Source organism: Taudactylus pleione, unplaced genomic scaffold (assembly GCF_031769625.1).
Source record: "Taudactylus pleione unplaced genomic scaffold, aTauple2 ptg000007l, whole genome shotgun sequence".
Taxonomy (NCBI): domain Eukaryota; kingdom Metazoa; phylum Chordata; class Amphibia; order Anura; family Myobatrachidae; genus Taudactylus; species Taudactylus pleione.
The window spans coordinates 1854973-1875257 of NW_028284410.1; the positions used below are offsets into that span (position 1 = coordinate 1854973).

General features: G+C 47.6%; 1 protein-coding gene across 3 annotated transcripts in view; it reads left to right on the forward strand.

Annotated features, from left to right (window-relative positions):
• TEKT2 (tektin 2) overlaps positions 1–20285 on the forward strand; it is a 34090-nt gene that overhangs the window by 4485 nt on the left and 9320 nt on the right. For all 3 annotated transcript variants that reach the window (XM_088460331.1, XM_088460316.1, XM_088460324.1), the window contains exons 3-5: positions 8456–8581; positions 9484–9689; positions 17026–17169. In XM_088460331.1, coding sequence (XP_088316457.1) covers positions 8456–8581; positions 9484–9689; positions 17026–17169 — 476 coding nt within the window. The remainder of the gene's footprint in view (positions 1–8455; positions 8582–9483; positions 9690–17025; positions 17170–20285) is intronic.

Sequence of the window (20285 nt, forward strand, 5' to 3'; positions counted from 1 at the left end):
TGGGACAAGAAATTTAATTTGTGATGTTCTATCATGTCTAAGGACTTATTACTGTGTTACCTATATGACTTTGTTATGATTTTGGAATGTCTGCTTTTTTCAGCGTACCTCTTTTGTTGTTGTTTATTTGTATTTTTCAGAGGAAGTGACATTCCTAGTTGCTGCAATATTTAGCCGTTTATTTTTATATCTATGCTCAACGCCAATTAAGTGTAGTTTGATGCAGTGGCATCACAAGGGGGGTGTGGCCCGCACCGAGTGTCACCCTTCAAGGAAGTGACACCAAAGAGAGCAGGACACACACCCGCGGGCCGCACCCCATTCACACCCCCTTCCCCGGCACCACCGCACCCCCGCTGACCACAAACGGGCTGGCCCTGCACGCCGCCGCCGGGGGTCACTTCATGCTTTCTCTCACCGCGGCCGGCGTCCAGTGCCACACACAGACACAGAGCACAGAGAATCTCTCTGTGACTGTGTGTGGCTCTGGACGCCGGCCGTGGTGACGTCATCACGCATGCGGCACGCCGGAGGGAGAAAAAGAAGGAGGTGCGCGCCTGGATATCGTGAAGAGAGGTAAGTAGTATTGCACAGGGGAGGGGACACAGCATAAGGGGCGTTCTGAGACCCCTACATAGGGGCACTACTGGGGGTACTGTATGGGGGCACAGTATGGAGGCACTGCATAAGGGGAGCTCCTGGGGGTATTGTATAAGGAGCACTACTGGGGGTACTGTATAAGGGCACTACTGGGGGTACTGTATGGGGCACAGTATGGAGGCACTGCAAAAGGGGAGCTCCTGGGGGTATTGTATAAGGAGCACTACTGGGGGTACTGTATAAGGGCACTACAGGGGGCACTGCATAAGGGGAGCTCCTGGGGGTATTGTAAAAGGGCACTGCTTAAGAGCTCTACTGGGGGTACAGTATAAGGCACAGGTTCTCAAACTCAGTCCTCAGGACCCCAAACAGTGCATGTTTTCCATGTCTCCACCCTGAATCAAGTGAAATAATTAGCTCCACCTGTGGACCTTTAAAATGTGTCAGTGAGTAATGATTACACCTGTGCACATGCTGGGTGACCTGCAAAACGTGAACTGTGTGGGGTCCTGAGGACCGAGTTTGAGAACCACTGGTATAAGGGCACTGCATAAGAGGAGCTCCTGGGGGTATTGTATAAGGAGCACTACTGGGGCCACTTCATAAGGGGCACAGCGTAAGGGGCTTTAATACAGGAGGCATTGCATAAAGGGCTATAATACAGGGGGCATTGCATAAAGGGGCACTACTAAAGGGGGAACTGCATAATGGGCACAGCTACAGGGGGCATTGCATAAGGGGCACTACTACTGGGGGCACTGCATAAGGGGCACTACTACAGGTGGCATTGAATAAGGGGCACTACTACTGTGGGCATTGTATAAGGGGAACTACTGTGGGCATTGTGTATAAGGGTCAATAATGTGGTCATTGTGTAAAATGGGCACTACTGTGTGTCAGAACATAAATTAGAGACACTACTTTATGGTGTAATGTGAATCAGGGGCACTATTTGCGGTGTAATTTGGATAAGAGTGTGCTACTGTGTGGCGTAATTTGAATTTGGGATAGTATTGTATGACCATGCCCCTTTCTTTCGAGATCACGCCCCTTTTTTGCGCCACACGCCTTAGGCGCACGCTGTCCTTTTATTGATAAATCGCAGAGGAAGGGGGGGGGTCATTCCACCACATCTCTAGGACCACTTTAAGCACTGCTACCCTGAATATCGGGCGTGGCATCATCACGCCCGCTGGGTGTGCCTGGCATTCTGGGAGGAGCACAGTGTGACTGCAGGACTATAAGGGGGAAGAGTTCGTGGAGCTGCGCACCTTGGTCCCAAATTTTTTTTTGGTGGGGGGGTGTCACAGTGCATTACAGCACCAGGTGACACCAACCCTAGTGACGCCTCTGGTTTCATGTATGAATAGATGCCTCCACTTTTAAGTGAGTGCTTTCAAAAAAGATAATAGCACTGGTATAATAGATCTACCATATGCCGGGTCACCTTAGTCTCTACCCCCTTCTCCACTCCATCCTGTCCTCCGCCATGGCTTGTCACTCCCCGCTCTGCTGTTTGTACACAGGGACTGACTACAGACCCGGTCGCAAGGCTGCATTCTCACGCAGCCTGTCGATGCGAAAATATGCTAATGGCTGCATACGCAATGTAACCGCAGCACCCAACACTACATAATACGGCCTACTTCCCTTCACTTACGTTCTCGCAAGACAGCGAAAACAGCGGGAACCATCGGACGCACACGCACAAGTTGTGGTTGACCTGACCCTACCGTACAGATTGTTAATGTTTGTGTGTGTAACTAGACGTTAGGATGCGTATGTCGTCGCTGGGGCCTAATTATGCACGCCCCTGAAACGGCGTCTAGACGACCAGGCACGCCTGCATTTCTCTGACCCTCCCCCCCCGTCACCACCCTCAAATGGTCACTTCCTGTCAATCACTGTATGAAGCCTCTGCGTGGTCGCTGTGGTCGATTCCCGATCGCAGCGGCCGGTTCGCGCACTGCGATGCATGCGCAGAATGCAAATTTCGACAGGTTGCGTGCGAATGCAGCCTTGCGGGCGGGTCTGAATCAGGCCCACAGTCCAAAGATTGTTTAGTCTGACAATTTAGCAGCATTCATAGGGAGGCTGCTTTTGTGTCCTGAAAAAGAGGGACCACAGCAGAGCTTATCCCTGCCATGTGTAAAAGTAAAGTGATTGCTTATTTGATCACTTTGCTTTCAGTTTCGGGGTCCGGCCACGAAACATGTTGCAAAGTGTTTCTACAAAGGTTAACTCCATCTGAAGATGGCTTTAGCTTCCATGGCCAAGTGGAGTTTGGTAAATTCTTTGATAAATAGGTCCCTTAGTGAGACTCAGTGACAGTAGTGATGTGCTGATTGACGTCTGCCAGTGTTTGGATATTTTGCAACGATAATTCACTATCGATGGCAAGCCATCAATGATTAGGCTGTGCACATGTGTGGAGGGCGCCCCCATGGTCATCTCTCGCCATCGGTGGCATCCCATCGATGGTGGAACTCTCACATCACCATCAGATCATCGATGGTTGCTAACCATTGCTTGTCGATGGCCACCCACAGTAATTTCCGCTCTGTGGTGTTTAATGTGAGACTAGACTAAACGTTGTGTGCTTGCCGTAACAGAGAGAAAAAAACAGTCTTTTAGGGTTAAATGTAATAGCCTGTGACAGACAGACATCGGGGCAATTGCAGCGAGTCTGCCCATTATTTAAAATAGAAATAAATGAAAACATTAAACCAACCTGGTTTTGCCTTTTAATTTATTGCCTTTGTGAAGGCTATTACCTTTCTACTCTTAATAAGAAACAGTAATCTCTGCTCTGCATTCATTAATGTGACACTTCTACTGTGTTTGCTGCACCAGAAAGAATAAAAGAGACATTTATGAGACACAGTAATCTCCGCTCTGCAGCAGTTAATGTGACTTGTTTATCATGTTAGTACTTTCAGCACCACAAACAATGCAGAGACATTTAGTGATACACAGTAACCTCTGATCTGCAGCCATTAATGTCAGATTGTTTTTATTATATTCAAATAAGAAATGAAGAAAATAAAGGTTTGGGGATACAGAAAGAAAAATAAGGGGGACGAGCGCTGAGAGGATGAAAACGTACACATGGCATAATGATAAACCAATAAACTGTATAAAACATACATACAAACTACACAATACAATTCCAACAGAAAAGAATAAACATAATAAAGGCAGGCACCTGGCACGTGGAAACTTCACGTGAGAGGTTTATTCGGGCTAAAGGGAGTATGGCTGGAAGTACAGTACGTTTGAACTTTGAAGCAGGAATTGTGACCCCTGCATTTTCGGTAGCGTATTCATGGAAGGAAAACCATTTAAAGATAGGAGAGGAGGCCGAGGTAGTATATGTCACCCCGGCAGTTTCTATCTCTAAATGAAATAAAAGTTTATTAATGATCTTCGTAAGAGAGGGGGAGTAGTATCCTTCCAACATTGCTCATTCACTGCTCGAGCAGCAAGGATAATATGGCCGGGATATAACTATCGTTTTTTACTGAAGAGGGATTTAGGTGGTAGAACAATTGCACCAGCAAAATTGAGAACATGAAGGACACATTTTATGTAGCTTAGACAGGGGGAGTTACAATCTATTAAGTAATGTAACTTCCATTTCAGTGTGATTACAGACATTTATGATGAGAGGTGAGATAAATATATATCCAATTATTTGTTAGTATATAAGACCGACTTCCAATAGGGTTTTACCCGAATGGAGCTACCTCTAGTGAGTCTATTAAGCAAACTAGTTGAGAGTGACATAGGGCCCGATTCAGACCCGGTTGCAAGGCTCCTTTCGCCCGCTAGCCGCCAATGTTTTTGTTCTTTTGCGCATAAGACAAAGTGCGCGTGCGTGTACCAGTCACTGAGTGGCAGGAAGTGCCGTTTTTGGGTAGTGACGGGGGGGGGGGTCGGGCGAACGCAGGCGTGACTCTGCGTCTGAACGCCATTTCATGGGCATGCATAATTAAGACGCATCGTCAGCTGACGTAGCAGAAGGTGTCATTACACACAGAGGCACTCGCAGTGCCTGCAGCAGGGTCAGGTCAACCACAAGCAGTGCGTATGGGTCCGATGTCAGCCGATGTTGCAGATTATTAAGTGAACTTCCTATATATGACAGATGTGACAAGCGAAAGTGGGTGTCTTATTTCAGGTTGGTGGGCGTCTAGTTTCTTACCGCGATCGCACGGCTAAACATAGTGGGTGTACTTATGTTCTGCTAGCGATTGCCGGATATTAGTGAGCAGGCCTGAATCAGGCCCATAGTGCATGTAAGATCAGGTACTCTCTCTTTCAACTCTTACGGGTAAATTTACTAAGATTCGTGTTGTTCCGAGATTGCAAAATATAACTTTTTTGCTTATCGGGAATTTACTATTATTAAACTCGGGTGATATTTTCATCTTTTGGGGATGAAATCAGGTGTTAATACCGCAAATTCTGACTTTTTTTTAACTAGAGATGAATACATCATCGACTGAAACCAGAAGTACTTTTCATTCACTTCAGCATGAATCGGGAATTTACCCCCCAAAAAACTTGGCAAAATTACAAAACGACTGGCCCGATCCAAGGCGGACAGGTGTAAATATATTTTGTGACATATACTTATACTTCGCAAAATGACAGATGAACGCTATCATCTGTATTTCACACGGGCCGCTAGCCTATCAGCGGCCGCTTTATATGTAGCAACCGTTCATTGGCTGGGACCCTTGTGTAACCAGCCAATGAGCGACCGATATATGTTAAGCGGCATCTGATTGGCTGGTGGCCCGTGAAATTTCCCAAAGTGGCCCGGCACCAGTCATTCCCGATGTATTAGTATGTGTGACAACACACATACCAAAACTTGTCCGCTTAGGATCGGTTCAGTCATTTTGTTATTTTGCCAAGTTCTGGGATGCTATGGAGAGTGGCGCCAGGATGGAGGTGAGTATGGGATCTTTATTCCAGGTACTCCCATTGGATTCTACATGGTCAAGGGGACAGACCAGCTGGCAGCAGGTAAGTATGTGTGAGTGAGGTAGGTAGGTATGTAATAAAGTTGTACTTTAGACAGTGTGTGTGTCTTGTGTTTTTTTAACTATTTAATTTACAGTGAGGTATGGGTCCCGGCCACCTGCTGGCACTTGTAGTTCCACAAGTGCCAAAGGGCAGGTATGCTGGCACCTATAGTTCCACTGTAAATTAGGTTTAAATAGTTTTGAACTATATATCACATTATTACCCCCATACCCACAGCCCAGGGGTGCGGGGAAGAGCCTCGGGCTTCAGTCTAAGCCTGGGGTTTCAGGAGAGGGGGGGCCCCTTCTTGTGGGGGTCCCCATCTCCCCTGAGATCCTCGGCTTGGGATAACCGGCTTGGGGTGTTAATGCTTTGGCCCTGGAGACCCGGTGATAGGGTCTCCTTTCCGTGGCATTACACCCCGGTCGGTTTGGGTCCGGTGCTGGTTTTAAATATAGGGGGTCCCCTACGCATTTTATCCCTCTATATTTAAAATACAGGACTGCAGATTTATTTCCCAAGGAATTTTAGGAAGCAGGACTGGCTGACCAGTCCGGGGCTGGTTATGCTTTTAGGGGGGGACCCCACATCATTTTTTTTTTTTTCTAAACCCCCAGGACCAAAAAAAAAAAAAAAAAGCCTGCACATATTTTACTAAAATGTACAGGCTGCTTGTTTGGGAGGGAAAGTCGGCAACAGTAAAGCAACCTGAGACCATTCATGTGTGGGGTTTCTTCTCAGCCACTCACAATTTTGCCTAATAACACAGCCATGAATAAAGAATGGTACCAAAACATCCTCCAAGAGCAACTTCTCCCAACCATCCAAGAACAGTTTGGTGAGGAACAATGCCTTTTCCAGCATGATGGAGCACCTTGCCATAAGGCAAAAGTGATAACTAAGTGGCTCGGGGAGCAAAACATCGAAATGTTGGGTCCATGGCCAGGAAACTCCCCAGACCTTAATCGCATTGAGAACTTGTTGTCAATCCTCAAGAAGCGGGTGGACAAACAAAAACCCACAAATTCTGACAAACTCCAAGCATTGATTAGGCAAGAATGGGCGGCCATCAGTATGTGGCCCAGAAGTTGATTGACAGCATGCCAGGGCGAATTGCAGAGGTCTTGAAAAAGAAGGGTCAGCACTGCAAATATTTACTCTTTGCATAAAGTTAATGTAATCAGGGGCGTATCTACCCATTGGCCAGGATGGCACTCGCCAGGGGCACCGACCAATGGGGGGGCGCCATCCGGCAGTGCCACCTGCAGCCAAGGGGTGGACAAGTCCCCCGGCCCCACAAGTGTAGGACAGACCGCAGTTAGAGCAGTCTGCCCTACACAGTTTACAAACAGACAGCCGCCAGCGGCGGCTGTGTGTCTGTAATAGCAGCCAGCCAATGAGAGTCAGACAGACTCTTATTTGCTGCTGCATCGTCCGAGACGTCTCTCCCATGCAGGAGAAGAGCGGGCCGGGACTCAGAGCAGACAGCGGCGATCGTGCCAGGAGCTCGGATCAGGTAAGTTGTATTTTTTTTCTGTGTGTTTGTAAGCCTGGCACTGTGGGGGGGGGGGCAATAGTGGGTGGTCGCTACTGGGGGCACATTATGGGGGGTGCCCGCGACTGGGGGCACTGTACAGGGGTGGCCACTACTGGGGTCAATTTAGGGGGGTGCCCGCGACTGGGGGACACTGTATAGGGGTGGCCACTACTGGGGGCAATTTAGGGGGGGTGGCCACTACTGGGGGCACTGTATAGTGGGGGCAACTACTGGGGGCACTGTATAGGGGGGACCACTACTGGGGTCAATGCAGCATAGGGGGGACTATTACTGGGGGCACTGTATAGGGTGGGACTACTGGGGTCTACTACTGGGGGCACTGTATAGGCGGGACTACTACTGGGGGCAATAAAGCATTGGGGGGACTACTTCTGGGGCCACTGTATACGGGAGACTACTACTGGGGACACTATATAGGGGGGACTACTACTGGGGGCAATGCAGCATAGGGGGGGATTACTACTGGAGGATTATTACTGGGGGCACTGCATAGGGGGGGTAGGGGGGCGTCAGTCCATTACATTGCCAGGGTCGCTTGGATCCTTAGATACACCCCTGAATGTTATTGTCAATAAAAGCCTTTGACACTTATGAAATGCTTGTAATGTTACTTCAGTATACCATAGTAACATCTGACAGAAAGGTCTAAAAACACTGAAGCAGCAAACTTTGTGAAAACCTATACTTGTGTCATTCTCAAAACTTTTGGCCATGGCTGAAGATGTACTAAGCCTTGGAGAAAGATAACATACCAACTAATCAGATACTAAGGGGTATATTTACTAATGTGAGAGTTCTAAGAAAGGGAGATGTTGCCCATAGCAACCAATCAGATTCTACTTAACATTGAACTAGCACCTTCTAGAAGATAATAGCTAGAATCTGATTGGTTGCTATGGGCCACATCTCAACTTCTAAAAACTCTCACTTTAGTCAATCTACTCCTGTCATTTTTCAAACACATCCTGTAAAATGACAGTTAAGAGTTGATTGTTTGGTACTTTATCTCTCTCCGCTTTATCTCTTACCAAAGCTTAGTACATTTGCCACTATGTATTTATTCATACAGAGCTCTAAGGGAGAGATTCCTTGTAGGAAGGGTTATTTTAGCATTATGACAGATAGCCTCATCTCAGAGAAGTGGAAATCCATATTTAGGGACTGGTCTGATATTTGTAGAATTACAGTAGATTATGGCTTATGGTTTGAAGCATACCTTCCCTTACATTGAGATTTAATTACCCAAATGTCCTTCTTGATTAGACTGAATGGGACGAGCAAGATAACAGGACTCGTCTTGCTGATCGTATCGACGAAGTAGAAAAGTGGAAACAGGTGCTTGATAAGTGCCTTTCTGAAGTTGATGCTGAAATAGATGCCTTGATACTGGTGAGTTCTATTTAGTACTCTATGCAAAGCTGCTTAGCCATAATATACCCCTAGTGACTATACAACAAGAACCCAGTACATGTTGAAGTGGTCCTCACTGGTGTTGTTGGTATATATTCCTTCCAGCTTGTTTGCTCTTAGCTCCAGTATTAGGATGTTGACATACAGTACGGGGGAGTCTATCATAATGATACTGAGCAATCAGCACTAATGTAGATAAAAGCACTAATAGAGATAAATTACAACAACAGGACTGGCCCTGGCAAATTTGGTGCCTGAGGCGAGGTTTTTAGCTGTCCACCCCCTTAAGTATGAGACTAAATCATCCACACTAATGCCCGGGTAAGAGGCACTCCTTATTAGGGTATGCACTCACAGGTAGTGAGCCCACAGCACAGCTACATCCTGGGAACATTTGGGATGGTGTCATACATATAGGCCCCCACTCTGCAGTCCCAGCTGCGCCTCCTCCCGCCTCCATGGTGGCATCAATAGTCTCTGGCAGGGAAGTGCCGGCTGCATGCAGCACGTGTGTCAGGTACACTGCAGCCACCAGCTCAGCCTCCCCTCTGGTCTCACCTGCTGATCTGGATGGCAGAGACTGCGGGCTCCCTGTGCTGCTGCTGCTGCTGATGATGATATATGGCAGCGGCTGCTGGTGTTGGAAGGTAGTTAGCTGGATGCTGAGCTGAATGCTGATGGAATCTCAGCCCACCTCTATGTGCCCTCTTTGGTTCTAGGTTCCCTAGGCAAGCGCATAGGTTGCTTATGCCAAGGGCTGGCAACCTATGCATAACACCCTGTCTGGATAAGAGTAACTTCTAGTAATATACCTCTCACCAAGATCATTATCTTGTATTGGTCATTACTTTTGTCAATCAGATTCTGTTGGTGAATTGCAGATTAAAGATGAAGCAGAACGAGCCCTGCAAGCCAAGAATGTCCCTTCAGACGTAGTGATAGAATGTCTGAATTTCCGTGAGAGCCGCAGAGATATAGACCTGGTGAAAGACCCTGTGGAGGATGAGCTGCATAAAGAGGTTGAGGTGATTGAAGGTGTCCGCAAGGCACTGCAACAAAAGATCAGCGAGGCTTTTGAGCAGCTTTGGTAAATTTGATAAAATGCATTTTTGAATTTACCCTGTATATAGTGGACAATGCTGACTTGTGAAGGACACGAGTAGACGATATGATTCATGACCTTAACAGACATGATGTAGGTGACTATGACATATATGGAATGTAAGGCAAGTTTTTATAACAACTTAACACAATGGGGCTGATTCTGAGTTTGATATATCCGCGGTCACTTATACGTCTTACCACGGCTGCCTGCTTACTACACTATGGTAATGCTAGAATCCTCCCGTGTATACTAAATCCATGTGACTGCATGTGGAAGCCTATCCCGCCCACTGTTCATATGTCCGCTGCTATTAGTATCGGGACTTACACCAGCCCCATGCTGAGTGCTAAAGATCCGACTGAAACAGACATCCCATCTCTGGGCCTGATTTAGAGCCGCTCGTAAGCGGCCGCTCGTTCGCTCCGAGCGATGTTCGCACATCTGCGCATGCGTATAGGTTGTAATGCGCATGCGCCAACCAGTCAGTTACGGTCGGAAATCGTGTGCTCGCAAAATAGCGAATGCCTGCTAATTTCAGTGACAGGATGAGGCGTTTGTGGGTGGTAACGGGAAGGTGCTTGAAAACAGGGAGTGGAGATCCAAACGCAGGCGTGCCAAACGGTCAAAACGTCCGTTTTAAGGGTGTGCATAATTAACAAAGCAGCGTCATCGACCACGTCACTTGGTTGTTTCTTAGCCTGAACTGTTCGCATGATTGCGGTAGGAAAATCCAACCACAAGCACTGCGAGCAGTTCATACACCTTTCGATGTACTCGATTAATCTAATAAATAGCGGAGATGACGTATGATGCGAGCGGCCAAGGGGCATCTTTACAAAATAGCGAGCGCATGTTTCGTTCGCTCGTTCAGACATAGAGGCGTCAACAGACTGCAAAGAGCGAGCGCTTAATTTAAATATCCGGACCCTTTTTCAGAACGACCATCCGCAAATAGCGTCCGGCTCTGAATCAGGCCCTCTGTCCGCTCATTGTGAATGAAAGGGTACACCAGCCTACACGCCCACGAGAAGGTAGAGTTCTGTGTGATTGCATGGTCACCAATCAGACACTGCCCAGAAACGCCCATTTCATGGATAGTGAATCTCCCTCTGTGAACGGATACCTGGGGCCAAATGTAATAGGGTGAGAGTTTAGAAAATGGGAGAGAAAACTCTCACATTTTTTAACTCAGCCAATGTCATAAAGTCACAGAACATGATACAAACTTACATGTTTTTCACACTCAAAAAACTCTCAAGATTTAAACTCTCATCCAGATGTTTCCTGTATTGAAAATACAACTCGATCAATGTATTAGTGTGAGAGTTTTACTGCTAAACTCTCACATTTTCTAAACTGTTACATTTGGCCCCTGATGTCAGGATCTCATTGTCAAGAATCATTCTATAGACACCATAGTCTTGACTCGTACACAATAGCGTCATGTCCAGAATGTCAATAACCACAATGCTGACTTGCAAAATGTTGACACTGACAAAATATCAACAAGGACAAAATGTTGGCAGCCAAAATATCGACTGGTACATGATGCTGTACTCAATTTTAAGCCTAACTCTAACCCTACCCCAACCCCAGTTCTATCTTGACCATATCGACATTTTACAGGTGCCGATATGACATTATGTTGTTTACCTTTTGACTGTCGATGTTTTGATTGTCGACAACATTCCTACATCCCGGAAGAAGTGAGCTGTAAAAAGGTTGACATACTCAAGGGCGTATCTATAACGGGTGCAGGGTGTGCGGTGCACACGGGCCTTTGGGTTCAGGGGGGCCTACACGGCACACCCTGCACCAATTAAGTCTCTATACTTACCTGTCTGTTGTCTCCAGTAGCGCTGCTCTGAAGCACCGGACCAGCGCTTCAGAGCAGCAAAAGTCACTGGGAAAATGGCGGCGACCATTTACCTGGTGACTCGCGCTTGCGCAGTACGGCTGTCCCCGGGAAAACGGTGCAGGCGCCATTTTCCTGAAGACCCGCACCTGCGCAGTAGATTCTGGCACTAAGCCAGAATCTACTGCTGCTCCACCTGCCGCACCACCACAAGAGAGAGGAGGGGGCCTGCACTGAGTCTGCACACGCGCCCCCTCCTCTCTTAAAACGCCCCTGGACATACTGTTCCATATATGACAGCTAAAAATATTAATTAATGGAGATTAACTAAATTCTGTAAAGTTGGAAGATAATATCTAATGTATATATTATTTTATAACGTCAGCGGTGGCGCACGCATGGACATATACTCACTGTATATTTGTAAATTGAAGTGGATTCGCAGTGACAGAGCTTTATCGCAAGTTCTGTCCCTGCATGCGATTTTTTATGCATCCTTGTGATGTATTTAAAGTAGGGGTGAGCGGGTTCGGATTTCTGAAATCCGAACCCCCCCGAGCCCCCCCGATCCGAGGCAGATCCGAGTCAAGCTCGACTTTTCCCGCCTGACTCGGATCTGAAATCGAGGCAAAACGTCATCATCCCGCCTTCCGAGTCTCGCGGGTTTTGGATCCTATATTAGGTACCCGCGTCGGCGCCATTTTCTCACTCGGCTGTGGACAGTGAAGTTTGAGGGGGGGAGTTAGGGCTGGCTGGGCTGTGTAATGTAGTGTAGTGTAGTGCAGAGTAGTGTTGTGCTGTGCTGTGCTGCGCTGTGCTGCTGTTGTCCACTACTTCAAAGTCCATAGGGGCTGGCTGTGTTGTGCTGTGCTGCTGTTGTTAATAGGGGCTGTGTCCACTACTTCAAAGTCCATAGGGGCTGGCTGGACTGTGTTGTGCAGTCAGTTCTCCATAGGGGCTGTGTCCACTCCAAAGTCCTGTGCAGTGTCCCAGTCCTAAAGGGGTGCTGTAGTGTTGTCCAGGGGGTGCTCTGTCCATCAGGGGTGCTCCCCCCAAGTGCTAAAAAAATAATATTTTTTGTGTGTTTGTGAATTGTGTGCGCAGTAGCCGCACGTGCATCAACAAAGTAGTGCCAAGCGTGCGCCTGTGTCATAAGTAAAGGGCCGGCTGGCTTGACCGTTAAAGGGTGCTGTAACCCCCAAAGTACACTCCAGTCCAAACCAAAAAAAAAATTATTTTCTGTGTTTGTGAATTGTGTGCGCAGTAGCCGCACGTGCATCAACAAAGTAGTGCCAAGCGTGCGCCTGTGTCATAAGTAAAGGGCCAGCTGGCTTGACCGTTAAAGGGTGCTGTAACCCCCAAAGTACACTCCAGTCCAAACCAAAAAAAAAATAATTTTCTGTGTTTGTGAATTGTGTGCGCAGTAGCCGCACGTGCATCAACAAAGTAGTGCCAAGCGTGCGCCTGTGTCATAAGTAAAGGGCCGGCTGGCTTGACCGTTAAAGGGTGCTGTAACCCCCAAAGTACACTCCAGTCCAAACCAAAAAAAAAATTATTTTCTGTGTTTATGAATTGTGTGCGCAGTAGCCGCACGTGCATCAACAAAGTAGTGCCAAGCGTGCGCCTGTGTCATAAGTAAAGGGCCGGCTGGCTTGACCATTAAAGAGTGCTGTAACCCCCAAAGTACACTCCAGTCCAAACCAAAAAAAAAATTATTTTCTGTGTTTGTGAATTGTGTGCGCAGTAGCCGCACGTGCATCAACAAAGTAGTGCCAAGCGTGCGCCTGTGTCATAAGTAAAGGGCCGGCTGGCTTGACCGTTAAAGGGTGCTGTAACCCCCAAAGTACACTCCAGTCCAAACCAAAAAAAAAATAATTTTCTGTGTTTGTGAATTGTGTGCGCAGTAGCCGCACGTGCATCAACAAAGTAGTGCCAAGCGTGCGCCTGTGTCATAAGTAAAGGGCCGGCTGGCTTGACCATTAAAGAGTGCTGTAACCCCCAAAGTACACTCCAGTCCAAACCAAAAAAAAAATTATTTTCTGTGTTTGTGAATTGTGTGCGCAGTAGCCGCACGTGCATCAACAAAGTAGTGCCAAGCGTGCGCCTGTGTCATAAGTAAAGGGCCGGCTGGCTTGACCGTTAAAGGGTGCTGTAACCCCCAAAGTACACTCCAGTCCAAACCAAAAAAAAAATTATTTTCTGTGTTTGTGACTGCACGTGCATCAATAAAGGAGCAGCGCCAAGCGTGCGCCTGTGTCCCATAAGTAAAGAGCCGGCTGGCTCATTTCTTAAAGGGTGGTGTAACTCACAAAGTGCACTACTCTCCAGCAAAAATAAAAAAATATTTTCTGTGTTTGTGTGCGCTTTAGCCGCACGTATATATCAATATAACATAAATGGAGGACCAAACTTTCTCCGATAAAAATAAAATAGGGAAAGATCAAGAACCACTTCCTCCTAGTGCTGTTGCTGCTGCTGGGAGTTGTTCATCATCCCAGAGAGGAAGTAGGAACATCACTACTTTTACTAAACAATTGACCCTCCAACAGTCCCTAGCGATGAGGATGAAGTACGACAGCAGTCATCCTGAAGCAAAACGTATAACTGAGGCCTTGACTGCTATGTTGGTGTTAGACGTGCGTCCGGTATCCGCCATTAGCGCAGTGGGATTTAGACAATTGATGGAGGTAGTGTGTCCCCGGTTCCAAATCCCGTCTAGATCGCACCTGCATCCTCAAAGCAGCAGCGACAAGCGTGCGTCTGTCTGTTAAAGGGTGGTGTAACCCTCAAAGTGCGCTACACAAACAATAAAAATATTGTTCTTTTTTTTTCTGTCTTTGTGAAATGTGTGGGCTGTAGCCGCACCTGCATCCTCAAAGCAGCAGCGACAAGCGTGCGTCTGTCTGTTAAAGGGTGGTGACACCCTCAAAGTGTGCTACACAAACAATAAAAATATTGTTCTTTTTTTTTCTGTCTTTGTGAAATGTGTGGGCTGTAGCCGCACCTGCATCCTCAAAGCAGCAGCGACAAGCGTGCGTCTGTCTGTTAAAGGGTGGTGACACCCTCAAAGTGTGCTACACAAACAATAAAAATATTCTTTTTTTTTCTGTCTTTGTGAATTGTGTGGGCTGTAGCCGCACTTGCATCCTCAAAGCAGCAGCGACAAGCGTGCGTCTGTCTGTTAAAGGTTGGTGACACCCTCAAAGTGTGCTACACAAACAATAAAAATATTCTTCTTTTTTCTGTCTTTGTGAATTGTGTGGGCTGTAGCCGCACTTGCATCCTCAAAGCAGCAGCGACAAGCGTGCGTCTGTCTGTTAAAGGGTGGTGTAACTCTCAAAGTGCTCCAAAAAATAAAAAACTATTTTTTTAATGTGTTTGTGACTTATGTGCAATGTAGCCGCACTTGCATCCTCAAAGCAGCATCGACAAGCATGCGTCTGTCTGTTAAAGGGTGGTGACACCCTCAAAGTGTGCTACACAAACAATAAAAATATTCTTCTTCTTTTTTCTGTCTTTGTGAATTGTGTGGGCTGTAGCCGCACTTGCATCCTCAAAGCAGCAGCGACAAGCGTGCGTCTGTCTGTTAAAGGGTGGTGACACCCTCAAAGTGTGCTACACAAACAATGAAAATATTCTTCTTTTTTTTCTGTCTTTGTGAATTGTGTGGGCTGTAGCTGCACTTGCATCCTCAAAGCAGCAGCGACAAGCGTGCGTCTGTCTGTTAAAGGGTGGTGACACCCTCAAAATGTGCTACACAAACAATAAAAATATTCTTCTTCTTTTTTCTGTCTTTGTGAATTGTGTGGGCTGTAGCCGCACTTGCATCCTCAAAGCAGCAGCGACAAGCGTGCGTCTGTCTGTTAAAGGGTGGTGTAACCCTCAAAGTGCGCTCCACAAACAATAAAAATATTCTTTTTTTTTCTGTCTTTGTGAATTGTGTGGGCTGTAGCCGCACTTGCATCCTCAAAGCAGCAGCGACAAGCGTGCGTCTGTCTGTTAAAGGATTACATCGGTGACAGCATCCAAGTAGGCATGTCAGACAGTCCGTACCTGTACTGGCAGGAAAAAGAAGCAATTTGGAGGTCCCTGTACAAACTGGCTCTATTTTACCTGAGTTGCCCCCCCTCCAGTGTGTACTCCAAAAGAGTGTTTAGTGCAGCCGGGAACCTTGTCAGCGAAAGGCGTAGGAGGTTGCTTCCACAAAATGTGGAGAAGATGATGTTCATAAAATGAATTATCAACTCTTCCAGGGAGACCAGCCTCCAGAACGTACAGAGGGACCTGTGGTTGTGGATTCCAGCGGGACCGAATTAATACTCTGTGAGGATGAGGATGTACACAACACTGAAGAGGGTGAGGAATCGGTGGATGAGGAGGATGAGGACGACATCTTGCCTCCGTAGAGCCAGTTTGTGCAGGGACAGATTAATTGCCAGCTTGTTTTGTGGGGGCCCAAACGAACCAATCATTTCAGCCACAGTCGTGTGGCAGACCCTGGCGCTGAAATGTTTGGTTTGTTAAAGTGTGCATGTCCTGTTTATACAACATAAGGGTGGGTGGGAGGGCCCAAGGACAATTCCATTATGTATAGTTTGGGGCCTAGTTTTTCAAACTGCCATCCTGTCTGCCACTGCAGTGTCACTCCTAGATGGACCACGTGTTTGTGCCGCCCACTCGTATCTCTTAGCATAGTCATCCAGCTACCTCGGTGCAACCTTTTTTAACATAAAAACACTATTGTGAGGTGTGAGGTGTTCAGAATAGACTGGAAATGAGTGGAAATTAAGGTTATTGAGGTTAATAATAGCATAGGAGCAGAAAAACCCACAAATTCTGTGATTTTAGCTGTTTTTATGCTTTTTTTCAAAAAAATACAGATCCAAAACACAAAACCCAGAACCCAAAACACGGAAGGGTGGTTTTGGCAAAACCAATCCAGATCCAAAACCAAAACACAAAACACGAAAAGTGGCCGGTGCACACCCCTAATTTAAAGTATCACATTGCAATATTGGGCGAATTTATCACAGACAATCTGCAAGATGCGGATTGTGATAAATATGCCCCTCTAACTGTTACATAATATTAATGAAAAAATATAGAACCTTTAAAAATCTATACATATGTGTAGTAGCATACAATAAATTACAGATCATCAGTATTTAGTAATATACCTGAAACAATATAGTCTCTGTGCAGAAACCACTTATACAGAATTCTGTTTCCACATAGCACAAGCTCACTGGTGTTAATATATGTAGCATTTTCATTATCCACCCACTCAATGATTAGGGTGCAAGTATTAGTATCTGTTAGTATGTGCAGTAGCTATCTTTTGTGTTCGGATTCCTTAATGCATATACTGTAGAATAATGGATAAAAGGGCTACTTTTGTTAAATTGTTATTCTAAAGTTTATGCATCATTCATTAAACGCTATTCACACGGTTTTCTCTTTCAGCCTCCTACAGGAATCAAGACACCAATTAAACTGGGACCACAGAGGCAAAGTTGAGACATTGGAGATAGATCGGACATGCCTCTCGCTTACAAAACATTCTCCTAACATCTCACTGAAAGTGGTGCCAACACGTGTACCTAATGGGTAGGAGCTTATAAAACAATAAGAGGGTGATTTACTACTATCAGGTTATGAAAAAAACATTTACTGATGTGTTGAGATGTAACAGATCAGTGTTGTATGTCCTTAAGAATGGATAGTAAGAGATCTGTATTTTTTATGGGATGCAGTTCAATTACCGGCGTCCAGAATGCCGACGCTGGAAGCCCGACCTGGTACTAAAAATAGGCGTCTAAATCCCGACGCCTATCTTTAGCCAGATGTCAAAATCCCAACAGCCGGCATCCCGAATGAAGGTAAGCGGGGAATTGTAGCATGTAACTGCAGGGGTCGAGGATTAGGTTTAGGCCCCCTGGGGGGATTAGTGTTAGGCTCATCCCCGGGGAGGGTTAGGGTTAAGCTAGGGGGAGGGGGGATCAGGGTTAGGCACCACCGGGGGGGGTGGTGGTTAGGTTTAGGCACCCCCGGGGGATTTTAGGGTTAGGCATCACCCCAGGAGTTTTGGGGTTAGGCACCACTAATTGAGGGCTAGAGGGGGGAGAGGGGAGGGTTATGGTACTTGCCTGCCCCAGTCGGGATCTACATGCTTCGGCCTTCCGGCATCAGTATTTCATCCGCCGGCCGCATTACATGCTGATTCTTTTTTTTTATGCCTGTCTTGGAAAGTGGTTTGCATAATAAAAGGTGAGAGGTGTGTAATCTGATGTCCGTGTATTGGAAGGTGACAGGTGTATTATGATGTCTGTATTAGAAGGTCAGAGGTGTATTCTGATGTCTGTGTATTAGAAGGTGAGAGGTATGTACAGTAGTCTGATCTGAGATGGGTACCTGTGGGAGTGGCTACACCCGGTTCGTCCTCTCTCTCCGGTGTCCCCAGGGGCTGGCTGGCAACCTTTAGCCTGGGGGGCAAATGCATGCAGGTGGCCCTGGCAGAGGCTTAGCGTGTAGCCAGGGTGCCCGAAGAACGTGCATGCTACCGGGCTCCCCCCCCCCCCTCAAGTGTTCCAGGGAGGAGGCGGGTCCATATGGGATTAATGTAAAGTAAAATAAAAATAAAGATTAGGAACAGCCCCATCGTGGTGCCCATATGCAGTGCCCCCCTGTGCCCCAGGAGAGGACCCCCTTATGCAGGCCTCCAGTAGTGCCCCCAGTAGTGATCCCCCCTATGCAGTGCCTAGTAGTTGTCCCCTCCCCTTGTAGTGCCCCTAGTAGTAGTAGTCCCCTCTTGTAATAGTAGTCCCCCCCCCTTGTAGTGCCCCCAGTAGTAGTCCCCCCCTTGAAGTGCCCCCAGTTATAATCCCCAGTAGTGGTCCCCCCTTGTAGTGCCCTCCCCCCTGTAGTGCCCCCGGTAGTGATCTCCCCCTTGTAGTACCCCCAGTAGAGGCCTCCCTCTTGTAGTGCCCCCAGTAGTAGTCCCTCCCTCTTGTAGTGCCCCCAGTCCAGTAGTGGTTCCCCCTTTGTAGTGCCACCAGTAGTCTCGCCTCCCTTGTAGTGCCCCCAGTAGTAGTAGTCCCCCCCTTGTATTGCCCCCATTAGTACTAGTCCCCCCCCTTGCAGTGCCTCCAGTAGTGGTTCCCCCCTTGTGGTGCCCCCAGTAGTGGTCTCCCCCTTGTAGTGCCAGCCTCCCCCCCAGTACACACATGTAGTAAAAAAAAAAAACCACTTACCTGAATCCCCGCTCCCGCCGTCGCCATCCGCTCCTCCGTCTGTCCTTCCCGGGCCGGGCCGCTCTGCATTATGGGAGAGACGTCATATAACGTCATGACGCCTGTCCCATTGCCCACTGCAGGAGCCGGAAGATGGGAGCAGCAGCAGCAGCTAATGAGAGTCTGACAGACTCTCATTGGCTGCTGATCAAAACAAACACACAGCTGCCGGAGCCGGCGGCTGTGTGTTTGTCACTTGTGTAGCGCTGACCGAACTCCGTCCGGTCAGCGCTACACACGCGGTGCAGTCTGTGTCACAGTGACACAGACTGCCCGCGGCCCGCATGACGCTGCGGCCTGGGGGGCACGTGGCACCCTGCCCCCTGGCCCAGCCCGCCACTGGGTGTCCCTGTTGGATCTGCCGCCTTTCTCACTCACAAGTCCCATGATGATATCACTCATATCCCAAAGTCCCTGGGGGAGGGGTCGAGCTGCACTGCAAAGGGGGGCATATCCCCCTCAGCAGCTCACCATACTATGCGTGGCACCGTGAAGCGCTGCTGCCCACTGCAGCCAGGGACGGCCCTCTATGGGTGCTCGACCAGTGCGGTCGAACAGGGACGCCACACCATAGAAGTCCTCCCAACCATCCCGATTTCAGCGAGACAGTCCCGTTTTTCAGGCACTGTCCCGCTGTTCCACCCGAGGGCTGACGTTTCCCTCAGGCAGTCGGGAGGTTCAGGACACGCTCCGCTGCAGCTCTCCTTTGCTAAGCAGAGAGCAGTGGTGCTGGTGAAGCTGAACGGATGCTGCGCATATGCGCGTGGCATCCATTTAGTGCAGGGAGACGACTAGGGGCAGCCCAGCTGCTGACAGAGTGCTGATCTCGCCCCCAGCATGACGTAAAACAGGCAGCGTGCCATATGGGCATGCCCCCAAAATGGCGTCTTCTGGGACCGTAGTCTAATTAAATTAGGCCACCCTTCTCTTCTCCAAACTTTTCTCCAAAAGATAACATCATTTCTAATCTATATGGTGTTATGGTAGAAGAAAGCAGAGAAACACACAATTATTTGTAAAGACAGATAAAAAAGATATTAATAAAAATAAATAGGCAGTCTTCTAGCACAAATTATCACTGACCTTGCATGCTGTAGTGACTGCTGTATCTCCTGGATTGGCAAAATGAACCTTTTGCTGCATTTACCTTATTTTTTCCAGCCCTCCCGGGTAGAGTCCCTTGGGTCAGACGTGATCTTCTACAGAGATCCACTGTTGGTTGGTTCGGGTGTCCCTGACTTTAAATTGTATTACCTGGCAGCTATTCTCGCTCAATGGGCTTAATTTAATTAGTTGCAAAGGGGGCAAGTTGCCATTGTAACAGCATACAATTCCCCCCTCCTCGTGCCTCGATCTCACCCTGGACACACACATTTTTGCTCACAGCCCTATGGGGATGTGCGAGTCAGATGGTATCGTAAGTGCGGCATAATA